Source organism: Micropterus dolomieu, linkage group LG10 (genome assembly GCF_021292245.1).
Source record: "Micropterus dolomieu isolate WLL.071019.BEF.003 ecotype Adirondacks linkage group LG10, ASM2129224v1, whole genome shotgun sequence".
Lineage (NCBI taxonomy): Eukaryota > Metazoa > Chordata > Actinopteri > Centrarchiformes > Centrarchidae > Micropterus > Micropterus dolomieu.
This window is the reverse complement of record NC_060159.1, coordinates 15,516,817-15,531,698: the sequence shown is the minus strand read 5'-3', so window position 1 is coordinate 15,531,698 and position 14,882 is coordinate 15,516,817. Positions and strand designations below refer to the sequence as shown.

At 39.7% G+C, this 14,882-nt stretch overlaps 2 protein-coding genes across 2 annotated transcripts in view; both read left to right on the top strand.

The window, feature by feature from the left end:
- usta (uronyl 2-sulfotransferase a) overlaps positions 1–13,116 on the top strand; it is a 67,469-nt gene extending 54,353 nt beyond the window's left edge. The window contains exons 4-8 of the mRNA XM_046061533.1: positions 2,904–2,983; positions 3,069–3,222; positions 10,677–10,774; positions 10,889–11,046; positions 11,226–13,116. Of these exons, the coding sequence (XP_045917489.1) occupies positions 2,904–2,983; positions 3,069–3,222; positions 10,677–10,774; positions 10,889–11,046; positions 11,226–11,518 (783 nt within the window). The 3' untranslated portion in view covers positions 11,519–13,116. The remainder of the gene's footprint in view (positions 1–2,903; positions 2,984–3,068; positions 3,223–10,676; positions 10,775–10,888; positions 11,047–11,225) is intronic.
- A 1,249-nt stretch (positions 13,117–14,365) lies between these two features.
- Positions 14,366–14,882, top strand: part of LOC123978228 (uronyl 2-sulfotransferase-like) — a 3,266-nt gene continuing 2,749 nt past the window's right edge. Inside the window, exon 1 of the mRNA XM_046061396.1 lies at positions 14,366–14,413. Within this exon, the coding sequence (XP_045917352.1) occupies positions 14,366–14,413 (48 nt within the window). The remainder of the gene's footprint in view (positions 14,414–14,882) is intronic.

The following is a 14,882-nucleotide window of genomic DNA, read 5'->3' as shown; positions in this document are numbered from 1 at the left end:
TCTGCTGATGAAGGCATGTGCTCAGTCCTGGTACTCCTGGACCTTAGCGCTGCTTTTGACACCATTGATCACAACATCATGTTAGACAGACTGAGGCACTGGGTGGGGATCTCTGGTACTGCCCTAGAATGGTTTTCATCCTACCTGTCAAATAGGAAGTTTTGCGTGTCTGTAAACAACTATGTCTCCTCGTTCTGTCCAGTTAAATATGGTGTGCCTCAGGGGTCGGTCTTAGGACCCATTTTGTTTTCCTTGTATCTGCTTCCCCTTGGACATATTATCCATAAACATGGCATTTCTTTTCATATTTATTCTGATGACACACAAATATACTTGCCCGTCAGATCCACAGACCCTGGAATGCTGAGTTCACTTAACAACTGCCTTTGTGAAGTTAAAAAATGGATGTCAAATAATTTCCTCCAGCTGAACTCAGACAAAACAGAAATCCTGGTCATCGGGTCCCAGCAGATGGCAAAGCAAATACGGCCATCTGCAGGTTCCCTAGTAAATCATATTAAGCCTGTTGCAAAGAACCTTGGTGTTTGGTTTGATAGTAATTAAAATTTTGAGCAGCACACCACAAAGCTTGTTCAATCATGTTTTTATCAACTTAGGAATATAGCAAAAATTCGATCTATGTTAACCTTTAAGGACACCGAGACCATTTTACACGCCTTCATCTCATCACACCTGGATTATTGCAACAGCCTTTTCACTTGTTTAACCCAAAAATCTACTGATCGACTCCAGACTGTCCAGAACTCAGCTGCCAGGCTTTTAACAGAACAAAGAAATATGACCACATTACCCCTATTTTAGCTTCATTACACTGGCTCACAGTATGTTTTAGAATTGACTTTAAAATTTTAGTGATCACTTTTAAAGATGATTTATGATTTATGATTAGCAAATGTTAGCATGCTAGCATGTTAAACTAAGATAATGAATATTGTACCTTCCAAACATCAGCATCAAGAAGATTAATATTGCAGAAGATGGATGGTTTTAGCCTGAAGAACCCATTCGAGTACCAGTGAAGAGGAGCCTAGACCCTGATTTTATTTAGGACCTTTAGCATCTGGATCAACAAGAGTATTTGAGAGCTATCAGATACTATTGGACCCTCCTCCTTCTGTTTCTGTGTATGCCTCCTTTCCAACCATTCCCTGGTTTCCAGTTTCTTTCTTTCCTTTGCCTGTGTGTTACTGTCTAAAAATTGAATTGAACTTCAGCTGTTGTTCATTATTCATTTGTGCTTACCTTTGTGAACATCCACTTGTCAACTAGTTATGTAGAAGAGTATTTTTAGCCAATATAGCCTGGCCTTTAAACTTTCCCTGCCTGTCACCTGCTGTTAGCTTTGCGGGCCAGCCTTGCCATTCGCCAAAACCCATACACACACCCACCTCTGTGAATATCCACTTTCAATTCACTATAGCAGTACCATGGCTGTGTGGTCCTCGTAGCACAGATGTTAGTGTTTTCCAGTGGGAAGCCAGTGAGGGGCCAACTGTCTCTGCAATACTGGCACCTGCTTATTGGTCAAGGGGCCTGCAACATGGAGTTAAGGATGGTGGGGAAACGGATTTAACAAAATGGACCGTTGCATATTCTTACTGGCAGAAGAAAAGAAGCGTCTGGTGACAGCATGTGTCACAGATGTGGCACTTGGCTGCCTAGACCACCCCCAGACCCGAAGTGTAGTTAGCTGTAACACAAACAACAGTACAGTGGACACAGTCTTGCTAAATTGGGTAGATAAAAGGGAAAAATTAAGGGACTACTAGTCTACAAGTTAAACTCTTGATAAATTCATGGACAATTTCCTTGACCATTATTTCTCTGGGATTCCCCAAAAGTCTTCTCATCTCTGATGCTTCTTGCACTCAGCCTGTAACTTTCAAGTCTTAATCTGTATAGTTTGGATAGATTCTGACATATTTGAAAAAATCATCATAATTCTTGGCTTATTGCCAAGGTCATTACTTTGCATCATTATTATGTGTTTTTATTACTTCAAAATTAGACATGTTGTTCCACTGGTGCAGAGACATAACTTGCATAGTCACTAATTTCTTACATGCATAAGTGGGATAACTGGATCTCACGTAAAGAATTATTCCAACATGGAGTTTGTTATGTAATAAACGACTAAGAATTACGTTTAAGTTACATGGTCTTCAGTCAAAGAGCTCATGCAAGTAATCTGCACTCTGTTATCTCACTTTGTTTTGGCTAGTGTGAGCCTGTGGCTCCACGCAGACCTAGAAATCCTTTGGGAAGTTTTTTAATCTTTTATAGCAGCAGAGGAAGAACAAACTAATAATTGCTTTAAAAATGTTGGCTTTCGTGGGAATGACCGAGGGGAAACTAGATCTATGAATGATGAATATTGTTATGAACAAAACAATGATATTACTTGGTGAAGCTGTGCAGTCGAGGCAGAGGTGGAAACTGTGGTGAGGTCAGTCTGTAGTGGAACATTCTGCAAATTGAATCAAGGTGGACCCAGAGCCAGATAAATACACAGCCAAAGTGCATCATTTGTCCACGGTCATGTACTCTTTTAATCACTTGGGATGGGAATTCTTGGTTCCATTTGACCATCCTGAAGACGTTCTTTGTTTTTTGTCGGCATTTAATTTCTTGGGAATCCTCTATCAATGTCAGGTGTCCCTGCACATTGTCAGGAGCTTGCGTATTCTTTTGGTTATCGTGTATTAATGTAATAATTGCTTGAATTTTACCATGACGTCTGAAGTGAACTGGCACTTCAGATTATATCTCCATTTGTCTGAGATGATTTGCCACATGTATGGCAAATACTGTGTTTTACACTTATTTTATTCCATTAGACACGTCAGATCAATTGTGTGGGTTTCTTTGTTTGTTTTTTTCAGGTGGATCTCATGAAGAACATCAGTAATATCCCTCAGCCATACCTCTTCACACGGCATGTTCACTTCCTAAATTTTACCAGGTACAGTAGTGCCCCAATGTACAATGATGCTTATCAACAGCATTTGGAAATACAGTAACTAATAAACTTTTTTTGCCTTTGGAAGGTTCAGGATAGAGCAGCCTGTCTATATCAATATAATCCGGGACCCCATCAACCGGTTCCTCTCCAACTACTTTTTCCGTCGCTTTGGTGACTGGAGGGGTGAGCAGAATCACCTCATCCGCACTCCAGGGATGAAAGATGATGAGAGATACCTGGTAAGGTCTTTGTTTTTAGGTTTCTGACTTGAAAGAATAAGCTATTTTCTCAAGCATTTATAGATGTGTGTATCATGGAGTAAATCAGTGTCTGAAATAGATTGTTTTTTCGCAGAGTGGATATATTTCTCATTTGAGAAAAATGATGCGTAGAGACAACACATCTTTTTGCAACACAGATTGTCTGGACAGCTTCGAGTTTTTCAATCTTGACTAATGGTGTCTTGATTACCATGTTAAAATTTTTAATGGTTTAATAGTTTAAAAACTTGCTGTAAGTTTCTATTGATGAGTCTTTTAACTGCTTAATACATACTGTAAATGTAAATGTGAGGTGCACAACTTGTCACTGAGGAGAACTGTGTCTTTCCCACACAGTGTAGGGTAGGTTGATTATTTAGCTGTAGTTTTGTGGCCAAAGCTTTGCACCTGCCTTGGCAGGGGGAAAGAGGTTGGATTAGGAGGAATTAATTATCTGTTTCGGGCTAGTGTCAACCCCATTTTTTTACCCATTTCTAAGCAGTGCATCCTTGGCCAACACTGTATCACATTTGTGATGAAGAGAACTAACAAGGTCCCCCATGAATAAGCTCCTCCCCAAAGAAAACTTATGTGCAGAACTGATGAGCAGTTTTCATATCAAAATACCCAGCTTTTATACAGGAGCTTCAGAGAGGGCACCACATTTGGATACCATAGTGCTCTGGTCCAAAAGGGAATCAGTGCTCAGAGTAGAAAACAGTATTATTTAAAGAGCCAAACAAATACTGAAACTTTTAGTCTTCTTCCCCTTTATCTGCCTTTCATCTCGGTGCCAGTGCCCACAAGCCCATTTACTCTCATATGGACATTAAGTAAATCAGTGCCACAAAAGTTTATAGTTTGAAATACTAATGCACTTGCAGTATTTGACAGAGCTGCATGGTTATTTTATTACTGAGTCACTGGCTTGCCAATAACAGTGCTTTATCTGTTTTGGTTCCAGGCCAGCTGATTTGAAGCTCAGTTAAGACAAGAACTGAGATGATATACTAATTTCTTATTCTGGTATGACCTTGATGTAAAATAATTATAAAGGCATATGAGCTAAGGAGTGTGGTACAGACAAACAGTGATGATACTGTTGTACTATGTTATTTAAACACATCTTCCACAAAAAATCATTACAAGAAAATAATCCTACTGAGAAAAAGGATTTTTGCATTCATTCATTAAAATAACTGATAAATAACATATCGTGTGTGAACCAGATTATTGTTGTCTTGTATTTAAGATCTCTGTTTGTTGTTGTCTTGAGACAAAATTTTACTTCCTAAATGTTAGAATATAAGCAACAGAACATTTCTTCCATACAGAAATATATTGAAACCACTGCTCTCTTTGAAGATGTTCAACACGTGGTGTTGCTTGAGGGAGGAAGGAAAATTGTACACAGCAGACTATTGCTAACCCAGTATTTAAATCTGATTATGATTCCAATTAGAGACCTGATTTAGTATAACCACATCAGAAACTCGAAATCCGACATCTGCTTTGGTGTTTATCCCTGTAGCACCATACTAAAGGCAATGCATCTGATATTTTACAGGACATGCCATTTTGAGCCTTACTTTAATTTTCAAGTTGCCATTTTTTGATCTCTGTGTGAGTTTTACATGGTGAAGGAGCTACTTAAACACACTTTGATGACACATAGTACATTGCAGTTAGCAGTGAAGAGATGGGTCTAATGTCAGGTTGAAAAAAGTAAGACAAACATTAGAGTAGCAGGTAGTTGAAAAAAGAAAATAGTTTGGTGATTAAACAGGTCAAAACTATGATTATATCAATACTTTAAGATTTCATGGCAAAACACATGTACACTGCTAGTCATAGACACTGCATACTGTCAGAGACCCAGTCAGAAGGCCTTACTGAGAGGTTACCAGGAGTGAATGTCATTCTGGCTTGAGTCTGACTGGGTGTAATTAAGTATTGCACTGCTTTCCCTGGAGTTTTTGACCATGTGAGTTGAGTTATTAAAGTATGCAGACCTTGGGGGCCCCTTGCTACAGTTGGGGGGAGGCGGGGTACAACAGTCCTTAACAGGGTTTAAAACTGACTAACATTTTCCAAAGAGATGACAATCTTTGTTTGGGGCTAGTTTATGCATTTAGAATACAGCATCTGACGTTTTGCCTTCAGTCACTTAAATTTATTATTAATCTTTCCCTCTTCCTCATCACTTATATACAACTTAACTCCCCCAAATATAGGACTCATTCATTGGAAATATCTACAACTGGATTTTGGTGTATACAAACTGCATAGATATTATGTTACTGTCATGTTAGTGTTTCTTAGATGGCACCATCATAGAGAAGCAAAATATTCAGTTCTTGTTTTGCTTTGCTATTTTCTTTTCTGACTGCCACTCTTGGTGTTTTTTCTTTTTACTGACTGTGCTCATAAGCAACAACAACCTAGTTTACCTATTCAGCAAAAACAGCTAGCACTTATGTGCTAAATCATATCTATAAACAGTGGCTGCCAGCATCTAAACAAAATCTTTTTTTAGCATATTAAACTATTAAATATTTACACCTGTTACACATCAGTCTGTGTCTGTCTGTGACTCTATGTTGATTCCTAAATTCATACTTTGGCCTGTAATTGCTTTTTCACTGAAGTTCAGTACATTTTGCAGTGTGTAGCAGTTTAGTGCAACTGCAGTCTATAGCACTGTACAGATGCTGGCAGCCACTGTTTATAGATATGATTTAGCACATAAGTGCTAGCTGTTTTTGCTGAATAGGTAAACTAGGTTGCTAATGAGCACAGTCAGTAAAAAGAAAAAACACCAAGAGTGGCAGTCAGAAAAGAAAATAGCAAAGCAAAACAAGAACTGAATATTTTGCTTCTCTATGATGGTGCCATCTAAGAAACACTAATATGACAGTAACATAATATCTATGCAGTTTGTATACACCAAAATCCAGTTGTAGATATTTCCACTGAATGAGTCCTATATTTGGGGGAGTTAAGTTGTATGTAAGTAATGGGGAAGAGGGAAAGATTTACAATAAATCTAAGTGACAGTAAGATTTTATGTTTTAGGTAGAACTAAGATTAAGATTGGGATTAAGGATTTAGCTTTAAAGCCAAGCGGTTGTTTAGCTGGTGCTGAAAGCAGCTGTCGGCTTTTGGAAACCAGTTTTGGAGAGTGCTAGTGCCTGACAAATCAGCAACCCAAAACAATGAAAGTGCAGCATTGATTCTCAGGAACAATTTCTCCCTTCAGGGAGTTTATTTTTTATTCAATGTTGATATCCAAAATAAGCCTTAATATAAAGCTTTAAGATTGACTGTGTTTTGGAGTGAGTGTAGGTCCAGATTTCAGGCCAGGAGATGAATGTCCTCGCAAGTATAGCATTTCCAGAATGTGTGTGTAGGTGTCGGCGTGAGTGCCCTGCTATGTCAACACTCAGAGTTCAGACTGGATACATCCCCTGCCTGGTGTACATTAGCCCTACTTGCCCTGCGCTGGTTGTATATGAGAGGTGCCAATGAAAGAACACTGTCAGTTTGCTAGCCGGGGCCAAAGGAACCTGATGCACGTGTTACTGAGACATTCCTGTGGTCAGTTTGGATTTTCCTTCCATCCCCACACCCCTTTTTACACACACCTACACTACGCTATACAAAGGCATGCAGTGGACACTTGAGCACAGAGAGTACAGACATGGTACTGAGCATATGCATGGACGTAGTCACATAGGACTTAAATTATAAGCTTTTGTTTAGAATGACATGGGCTTTAAAAAGCCAGCTCAGATTGATCTGGTCAGATTATTTTCATTACTGTACAGAGTTAAGTGCGTATTTAGATGTGTTTATGAAAATGATAAATACAGAGGGAGCAGTTGAGTAGTAGTTGAACAGTTGGGAGAGAGTGATTAATCAGGCTCTGCCTTATCACAAAGCACAATGTGTGTTCATACACATGTGAGTATGCATGCAAAATGTCACACAGATTAGTTAAAAAATACCGGTCTGATCAGATGAGATTCCCACAGGAAGTGAAAGTCATCAGTTGTCAGTTAGTCTGACATTTAAAATGACACATACACACTCATTAACAAATACACACATAATGAGGGAGGCTTTACTGGTACCAATCATGCCCTGGCATGCCTTGACAGTAGAAATAGTAAGGTATCTTGTATCTTGTCACAGGGTTGATTGCCTAAAGTTCAACCAACACATGAAGTTTATGGGTCACATTTATCAGGCTCTCTTTTAAGATACAGAAAAGTATATTCATATCATTTTTGTATAGATTTCTGTGATTGGCAGCTTGGATGCAGCTGAGTTCAAATAAAAACAAATTATTAGAATTATTAGTTTAAAGCAGCTATATTTAATATTTTTATATTAACAATGAATCGTGTAACTGTATGTAAAATGTGTCACCTCCATGTATAAACTCACATACAATGATCACCCAACTCCCCTGAGCTCCCCAGAGCTTTTTAGCATCTCTTAGCATCTTTTCATTGTTTTTGAATTGCAGTGTAGTTCTGGGTCATAGCAAGCAGCTGTTTTCAGTTAAAAAGCAGTAAAGCCAAATATACACTACATAGGTGACCAAATAGGTGACACACAAAGTTAGCGACTAACTGGTGAACATAGCGTAGCATTTAACAATAAATAAGTCGGGTATTTTGCTCAGGAGTTGGTGGAGATAAAAAAAACAGAGCTAAAAAGAGAGTGAACGCTAGGCTTACATTCATCGGGTAGACATAAACACGACTCCAGGTGAATGCTAATGTTTGTCCGTATCTGTTGCATGTATCAATAAGCGCCTGTTTGCTAACACATTTAACAGATCAACTTAAAAAGTGAAAATATGTCAGTGTTGTATTTAGAGCTTGTTTCCGCTGCCCCCAAGTGCTTGATTTGACCTGGGTGTCACTCCCATGCTCTGTGGAAGAAACCGAGTCAAATTGTCCCATGGGAAAGGTTTACATCATCAATTACTCCTGATTTAATTTACGCATACATTCCATTCAGTAAAACGGGAGGCTGTTGTAGAGATTAGGCCCTATTTTCCTACAGTTTCTGTGACTGCTCAGTTGGCTTAATCCACTGTGAGAATAGAAACAACGAGCCTGAGTATGCACACAAGAGCTCTCTTTGAAATACTAATGGGTTCTCTTCAGAGAGCGCGTATTTTCGATCATGTGTGTGCTTATTTGATTGTGAGCAGTTGTATATAAATGAGTTGTGGCTGGATTCCCAGTGGTCCCCTAAATGTTGAGGCATAAGGCATCAAGTGTCAGAGCAAAGCGAAGCAGGGACTTCCTTGCAATGAGCCATGTGTGTCAGGGGATGGCGTCACACGTGTCACTTCCTGTCCACTGTTCTCTGTTTCTTTGTCCCTGACTCTCACTTGTTTTTTTCTAACTTTTTCTGTTTCTAATTTGGCTCATAATGATTTTCTTGGGAGCCTTTGTGCTGTGCTGCATTCAGGCTAATTGTAGAGAAAGCCCGTCTGGAGTCTTTTCACAGTATCTGTTTATTAGCATGTGTGTGAAATGTAACTGTGTTGCATTTGAGTTCAAGTCAGTCCATGTATGAAATTTGAGTTTCTTTTGAAGTCTCTGCATGTGATAATAGTTTCCTACACAGAATATGCTGCCAAAATCTTTGTTTTTCTATTGGATTTTGTGAGAAAGACCGAATTCTCATCAGACAGGAAACTGTAAACCACAGGGAAAAGAGATATACTGGTACAATAACTGATAACACTCACTGTCATTTTCTGACTAATCAAACATTATGAGTCGAAGAAACACAGGGCAAACTCACCACACGACTGGCACGCTAATAGTGGCGCAATGTTGAACTGTTTTCTAAAGGTTCCTCTGGGGTTTTGTTGGTGGTTTCTTTGAAGAGCTTTCCAGTGGTTTGCTTCACTGATCACCAATAAGTCCTGTTCCCAGAGCATAGTGCAGCCCAGTCATAAAGTTCAAACAAACCCTGCAGCAGCTTGGTGAATCAGAGACACAATTGCACCACAGTGTTCAGCTGTAAGGCAAAAATAACTGACCAAGTGCATAATTTATGTCATCCCAGCTTATGTATAAAGATGTCTATGGAGGCATTCACACACTTCCTGTTGTGGCTACAATGTTAGGAGCCTGAGAGAAATCAAGATGTACAGCTATGCGATTTGTGATATAGTTGAATTAATCCCTTTTCACTGTGAACTGTCTCATTCTGTATCACCGCTATTGTAGACACGCAGCAAAAAACACAACACTTAACAAACTGATCAAAGGCTAACTGTGTCAACTGTCTAAAAGGCACACAATCCAACCTGAAACATGCTCATATACACTTGGTATCGTGCCTTTATCCATGTTTACACCCCTGTCAGTGAGGTGTTTCAGTCACCTGCCTCACCAGCAGGCCCCTCACATCTCACCCTCAATAGCAGTCTGCGTACTCTGGTTAGGTCTGGGTCTCTGGTCCTGGCTGACTCAACCTAATCTCTGTGATGGAGAACGTTGGCGTCGGTGTTGGCTTTGATAAATTGTGCTGTTTAAATCAGCTGTTACCAACTTATCTGAGTATAATTCTTAAAGGCAAGTTTTTGACACAAATCATTCCACTTTTAATTTCCTTCCACTTTTAGACCCCATTCTCTTTTATGCAACCGGCCTGTCAACACCTTTCGCCTCATGCTACTGTACGTGTGTGCTTGAGCACGAGCAGGTGGCTGCATGCGCCTGTTTGTGTGTTTGTGTGAGTCATGTTTTCGTGGAGTGTTTTGTTGCTCGGGACTTGTTGCCATCCATAAGGCTTACGTCACCTGACATGGATTTGACTGCTAGCTCGACAGCACTTAGTGGCTGGCCGGCTTCGCTCATGCATGTGTGTTTATAATCTTAACCCTGTTTTCTTTTCCCTTTCATTGTTTAATAGCTCCTATATTTAGAAATGGGGTGTTTTACAGTTCACAACTCTGATCTTATCCCTTTACTTCAAGACATGAAATCTTTATGGTCATCCCTGCTTGATCACTGCATAATTACAAGCTATTTGTTCTAGATTATTGTAAGTCCACTTTGCATTGCATACATTTATTTTTCAAATGAGCACAAATCAATAAGCAAAACCTAATTTGATTAGAACAAACTATGTTTTTTTATTTAACACCTCAGCCTCTTGAGAGCAGCTGAGCAGAAGGGCAGAGCTTATCTTTGTGCTCAGGATGTTGTTTTGCCTAGCACTGCCTTCTCAGATGATGACTATCTACTACTAGTTCACAGCAGTGTTGGTGAAGGTCTTCCTCTAGTGGCAGACACAAGCCATTACAATTCTGTTGGAGATTGATCTACTGCAAGTGGAACGAAAACTATGGCAGAATGAGAACTGTAAATTAAAAAGGATTGTTTGTTTGCTTTCAGGATATCAATGTGTGCATTCTAGAGAATTACCCAGAGTGCTCCAACCCCAGAGTTTTCTACATCATTCCCTACTTCTGTGGACAGCATCCCCAATGCAGGTATTCTGATGTTTTAGACATTGGTTACATTTGCTTAAATTTCCCACACTCTTGCTCTGTTGCTCTCTTTGTCTTTCTGTCTCTTACTTGTTATTTTTATTCTCTCTCCACCAGGGAGCCAGGAGCATGGGCTCTGGAGAGGGCCAAGCAGAATGTGCTGGAGAACTACCTCCTTGTTGGTATCCTGGAGGAGCTGGAGGATGTTCTGCTCCTGTTGGAGAGGCTCTTACCTCATTACTTTACTGGAGTACTCAACATCTACAAGAGCCCTGGTAAGTTCATGTTCCCATTTTTTTTTTTCATGTTTAAGATTCACATGTATAGCCAATGTTACTTTCAATTTTGGCAAATGCATTTTTCTTAAAAACATTTTTATTTTGTAGTCAGATTCTTTGATTGGATTCTTTTCAAGTTGCATGCAACTGACTTCCTCTTGTTTTTCTATTTGCAGACTATAGGAAAATGGGGAACATGACAGGCACAGTACGTAAACACACGCCCACTCTGGAGGCCCTGCAGGTGTTGTACCACCGCATGCGCTACGAGTATGAGTTCTACAACTTCATCCGTGACCAATTCCACCTCATGAAGAAAAAAATTGGTCTCAGGTCTGTCTCCCAACCCACCGCCTACTCACCTGCTTTCCTTCGAGAGCTGGCCCTCCGAACCCCAGAGCCTCTGGACGAAGACGAGGAGCTGGAAGCAGACCTGGAGGATGCAAACAGCTGGCTGGTCCACTCCTAAGGACTGTTTGATGAACAGTGGATGTAGCCCAAAAAGAAGCTGATTGGCTAGAATTGGCTGGAGATAGCTGAAGGAAGCCTGAGGGCAGACAGGGAGTGTTCCCTGTCTTTCAGCAATTCGTGAGAAAAGTGAGGTACGTTTAGGGGTGTGCAGATCCAGATGCTCCTGTTTGTATGGGCTCTGATATCCATTCTGCAATAGACTCCCATCACGACAGGCTCAGCACCGAGGACTATAGGGGTTGAGTAATTGGAAGGACAAAATGCTCTATTTAAAAATTCACCAAGGACAATGGAAAATAATGTTAAGCCCAATTTACGTGACTCAAGTTTTGTTTTAATTTGAGCTTGCTTTTGGGTTTGCTTAAGTCAAAAGTCCATCATTGCTATTATCTCCGGGAGAGATTAGCGCTTCCTTGTGTTGGGAAATAAGTGTTGGTTGCTTGGGTGAGAGGATTTCAGAGACGTTTCCCAAGAAAGAGGTGCATACTTTATGAAAGAGTTAATTTCCTAAAAGCTGGAATGGGAAATGGTATCCACAAATAAAAAAAGTACCAAAACCATTTTTGTATATTAGTTGTTTAGGACTGTTATAAGTGCCAAAGGTCACTAAGAGGTCTAGTTACTGACAGGACATTCTGTGCACAGCTGGTGGAGTCATGACATAGTCAGTTGTTATAGTATTGGTTATTAACATTTTGTTTAATTTGTAAGATATTATTATTATTAGGTATAAATGAGGGTTAAACGGTAAGCACTCAATTATGAATTCAAAGAATTCCAACTGTGTGTGCATGGATGATTGGTTTTGACCAAACCAGCAGTGTATTTTAGCATGGATTTATTATTTGGAGCAAGTCATTTGTTGAGAATATATGCTGGTTTGAGATTCAAACACTAACAAGCATATAAGGAGCATTATTTGTTTTTATCCAAAGTTTAAAAGATTGAGTTTGCCAAATACCAATGTTTCTACTGCGATGTATTACAAAACTGTAGAAGTATACTGCACTTTTCCTGAGGTGACTTTTCCTGAAATTCTGCAGCAAAATGAGGGACTTGGTCACAAAACTGGATACTGATTTGCCTTTAATTTTCCAGTGGAATTATGGTGCTGTCTAAGGTTTTGTTTTCCCTCTCAAAATATAATCACAAAAGAGTGTGTGAAGTGTTACCGGTCCCAGCTAAAATTCTCTCTCTCTCTCTCTTAATTCTCCAGCAGCTATTCAGAGTGCATGTTTTTCATCACTCATGTAAAAATCATCCAGAGAGCAGTAACCATAAGCTAATGTGTGACTGTCACCTACTGTATTTCACTCTACCATCCTAATCTCCATTGCCTGTACCTTTTCATTGTCCTCGTTTGTGTGTCCTTATTTGCCAGTTTAATTTATTATTTTGTATTCATTTGCGTTCCAGATAAGATTCTCAGGAAGGAAAAAAAAAAGTTTAATAACTGGTTTATTGGCGGCTATGAAACTATTCTTGGCATTTTAAGTGTCTAGAATGGGTTTATATTAACATCTGAAAACTGGTTAACAACAGCTAATGCAGTCCATCATTTTACAGTCTTAAAATAAATGTCCTCTAACTATTTCATCAGTTGTCTTTGCTTTACTTGATTTTTGTGTATTAAGAAGTTGCTGTAGCCTGTTTGCCCCATCAGGAATGCTGCAGTCTGCTTTATCCTCTACCTGCCTAAAGTCTCCCATACTGCTACACATAACAGATTGATATGCAGCTGCTAACACAGCAGCCTACACGCCATCACCTAGGAATTTCTACAAGTGTAGCACTCTCTTCCCTGCAGCAGCAGCCTGTCCATCACTCCACCCAACCATGACTCATCTTCCATCTAGCTCCCCAGTTGTGAAATTACCTTCACTGCTCCAGTCAGGACAACACTGCCTATATGATAAAATAAGAAATCCTCTGAAAAGATAAGTATTATTTTTAAGACACATGTCATGTTCCACTCTCTCTCTCTATTTGCACTTGATTTTGGTCCTGTCCTTTCAAAATGTCTACATTCTCTAAGACTCAGTGCAGTTTTTGATGATACATGCTGTGTTGACACAGGGGTGGTGTTAAATCTGTTACCTTGGTGTTGTTGCCTCAGTCCTGCAGTTGCTTGCTGTTGATTGCTTGTGAACATGGCAACCTGCTTTCACTTTTTCTGCTTTTCCAGTTAATATTACTCACAAGATATACAACATGTAAAGTGAAATACATCCCCAACAAATTCTAGTAGTTTTGACAACAGAAAGGTAGTAGAAAAGACGTAAAAATTGCTCACTAATTATAAATAAGCACCTTTGCAACTTGCAGCTCACCTTGATTTAGAGCGAGCGTATGAAAGCAAAATCTGACCAAAAGCAACGCAAGCTGTAATCACAGTTATCGCAAATAACTCCAGATGGTATTGGTTGGAAATTTCATTATCTGAAATAAAAATTAACAAACGTTAAAGTTCAACCACATTCAGTTCGATGTAACTCCCAGTCATGACCAGCAAATGGTGTCCTCTTTCAACTTTTGTTTTAACACTTCACTTGAATAAAAAAAAAAAATACAGTTTGGAGTCTGAGATAATATTCTGATGATACTGAATCCCAGTGTATACTGTTTTTTGTAGTTCTAAAACATCTCTTTAAACCCTTGATAAAAATGTAATAATGATGGGGCAGCTGAAAAATATCTGAACGTGTGTGTGCGCGCATATGTTGGTAGAGTCTATTCAAGTCTACAGCTCATTTTGGTTCCCACTGTGAGAGAATGGGAATCCCTGACACAATCTTCACTCCATGGTGTCCAATAATATCCCCACACTATTTGGGTCATCTGTATCATGACAGAACTGGATGTTCACCATAGCAGCCTGGCTGTAAAGGTTCAAGTAAAGTGCATAACTTTAGCTTTTCCATCTGCACAAACCCAAACACACACACACAGTTACACCGGTCATGCATCTGCAGAGCTTTCTGCTCCAAAGCTGAACAGAGAGGGTTTGTTCATATGCTGGGTGGTACACGGGGAGGTGGCGTTACAGCAGTAAGGGACCTCCTCTCCATTGGCGAATAGGAAGCTGTTTGTGTTGGTGGGCTGTTCCCAGACCTGCTCTATATTCCCCGTATGGCAAAAATAGATTCCCTACTTTTCCAGCACCAGGTTGAACCCCTTCAGTTTGACAGAGAGAGAGAGAAAGAGAGAGCGAGACGAAGACGGACAGAGTTTGTTACTTGCAACACTGCTCATTTATTAAATGTTTCTCAGTATCACTGTAGAACTACAGTTTTTACAGCAGGTACATGTGTCCAACCTCACTCTTACTTATTCTTTCCATAATAAAATAAAACCAATGAAAC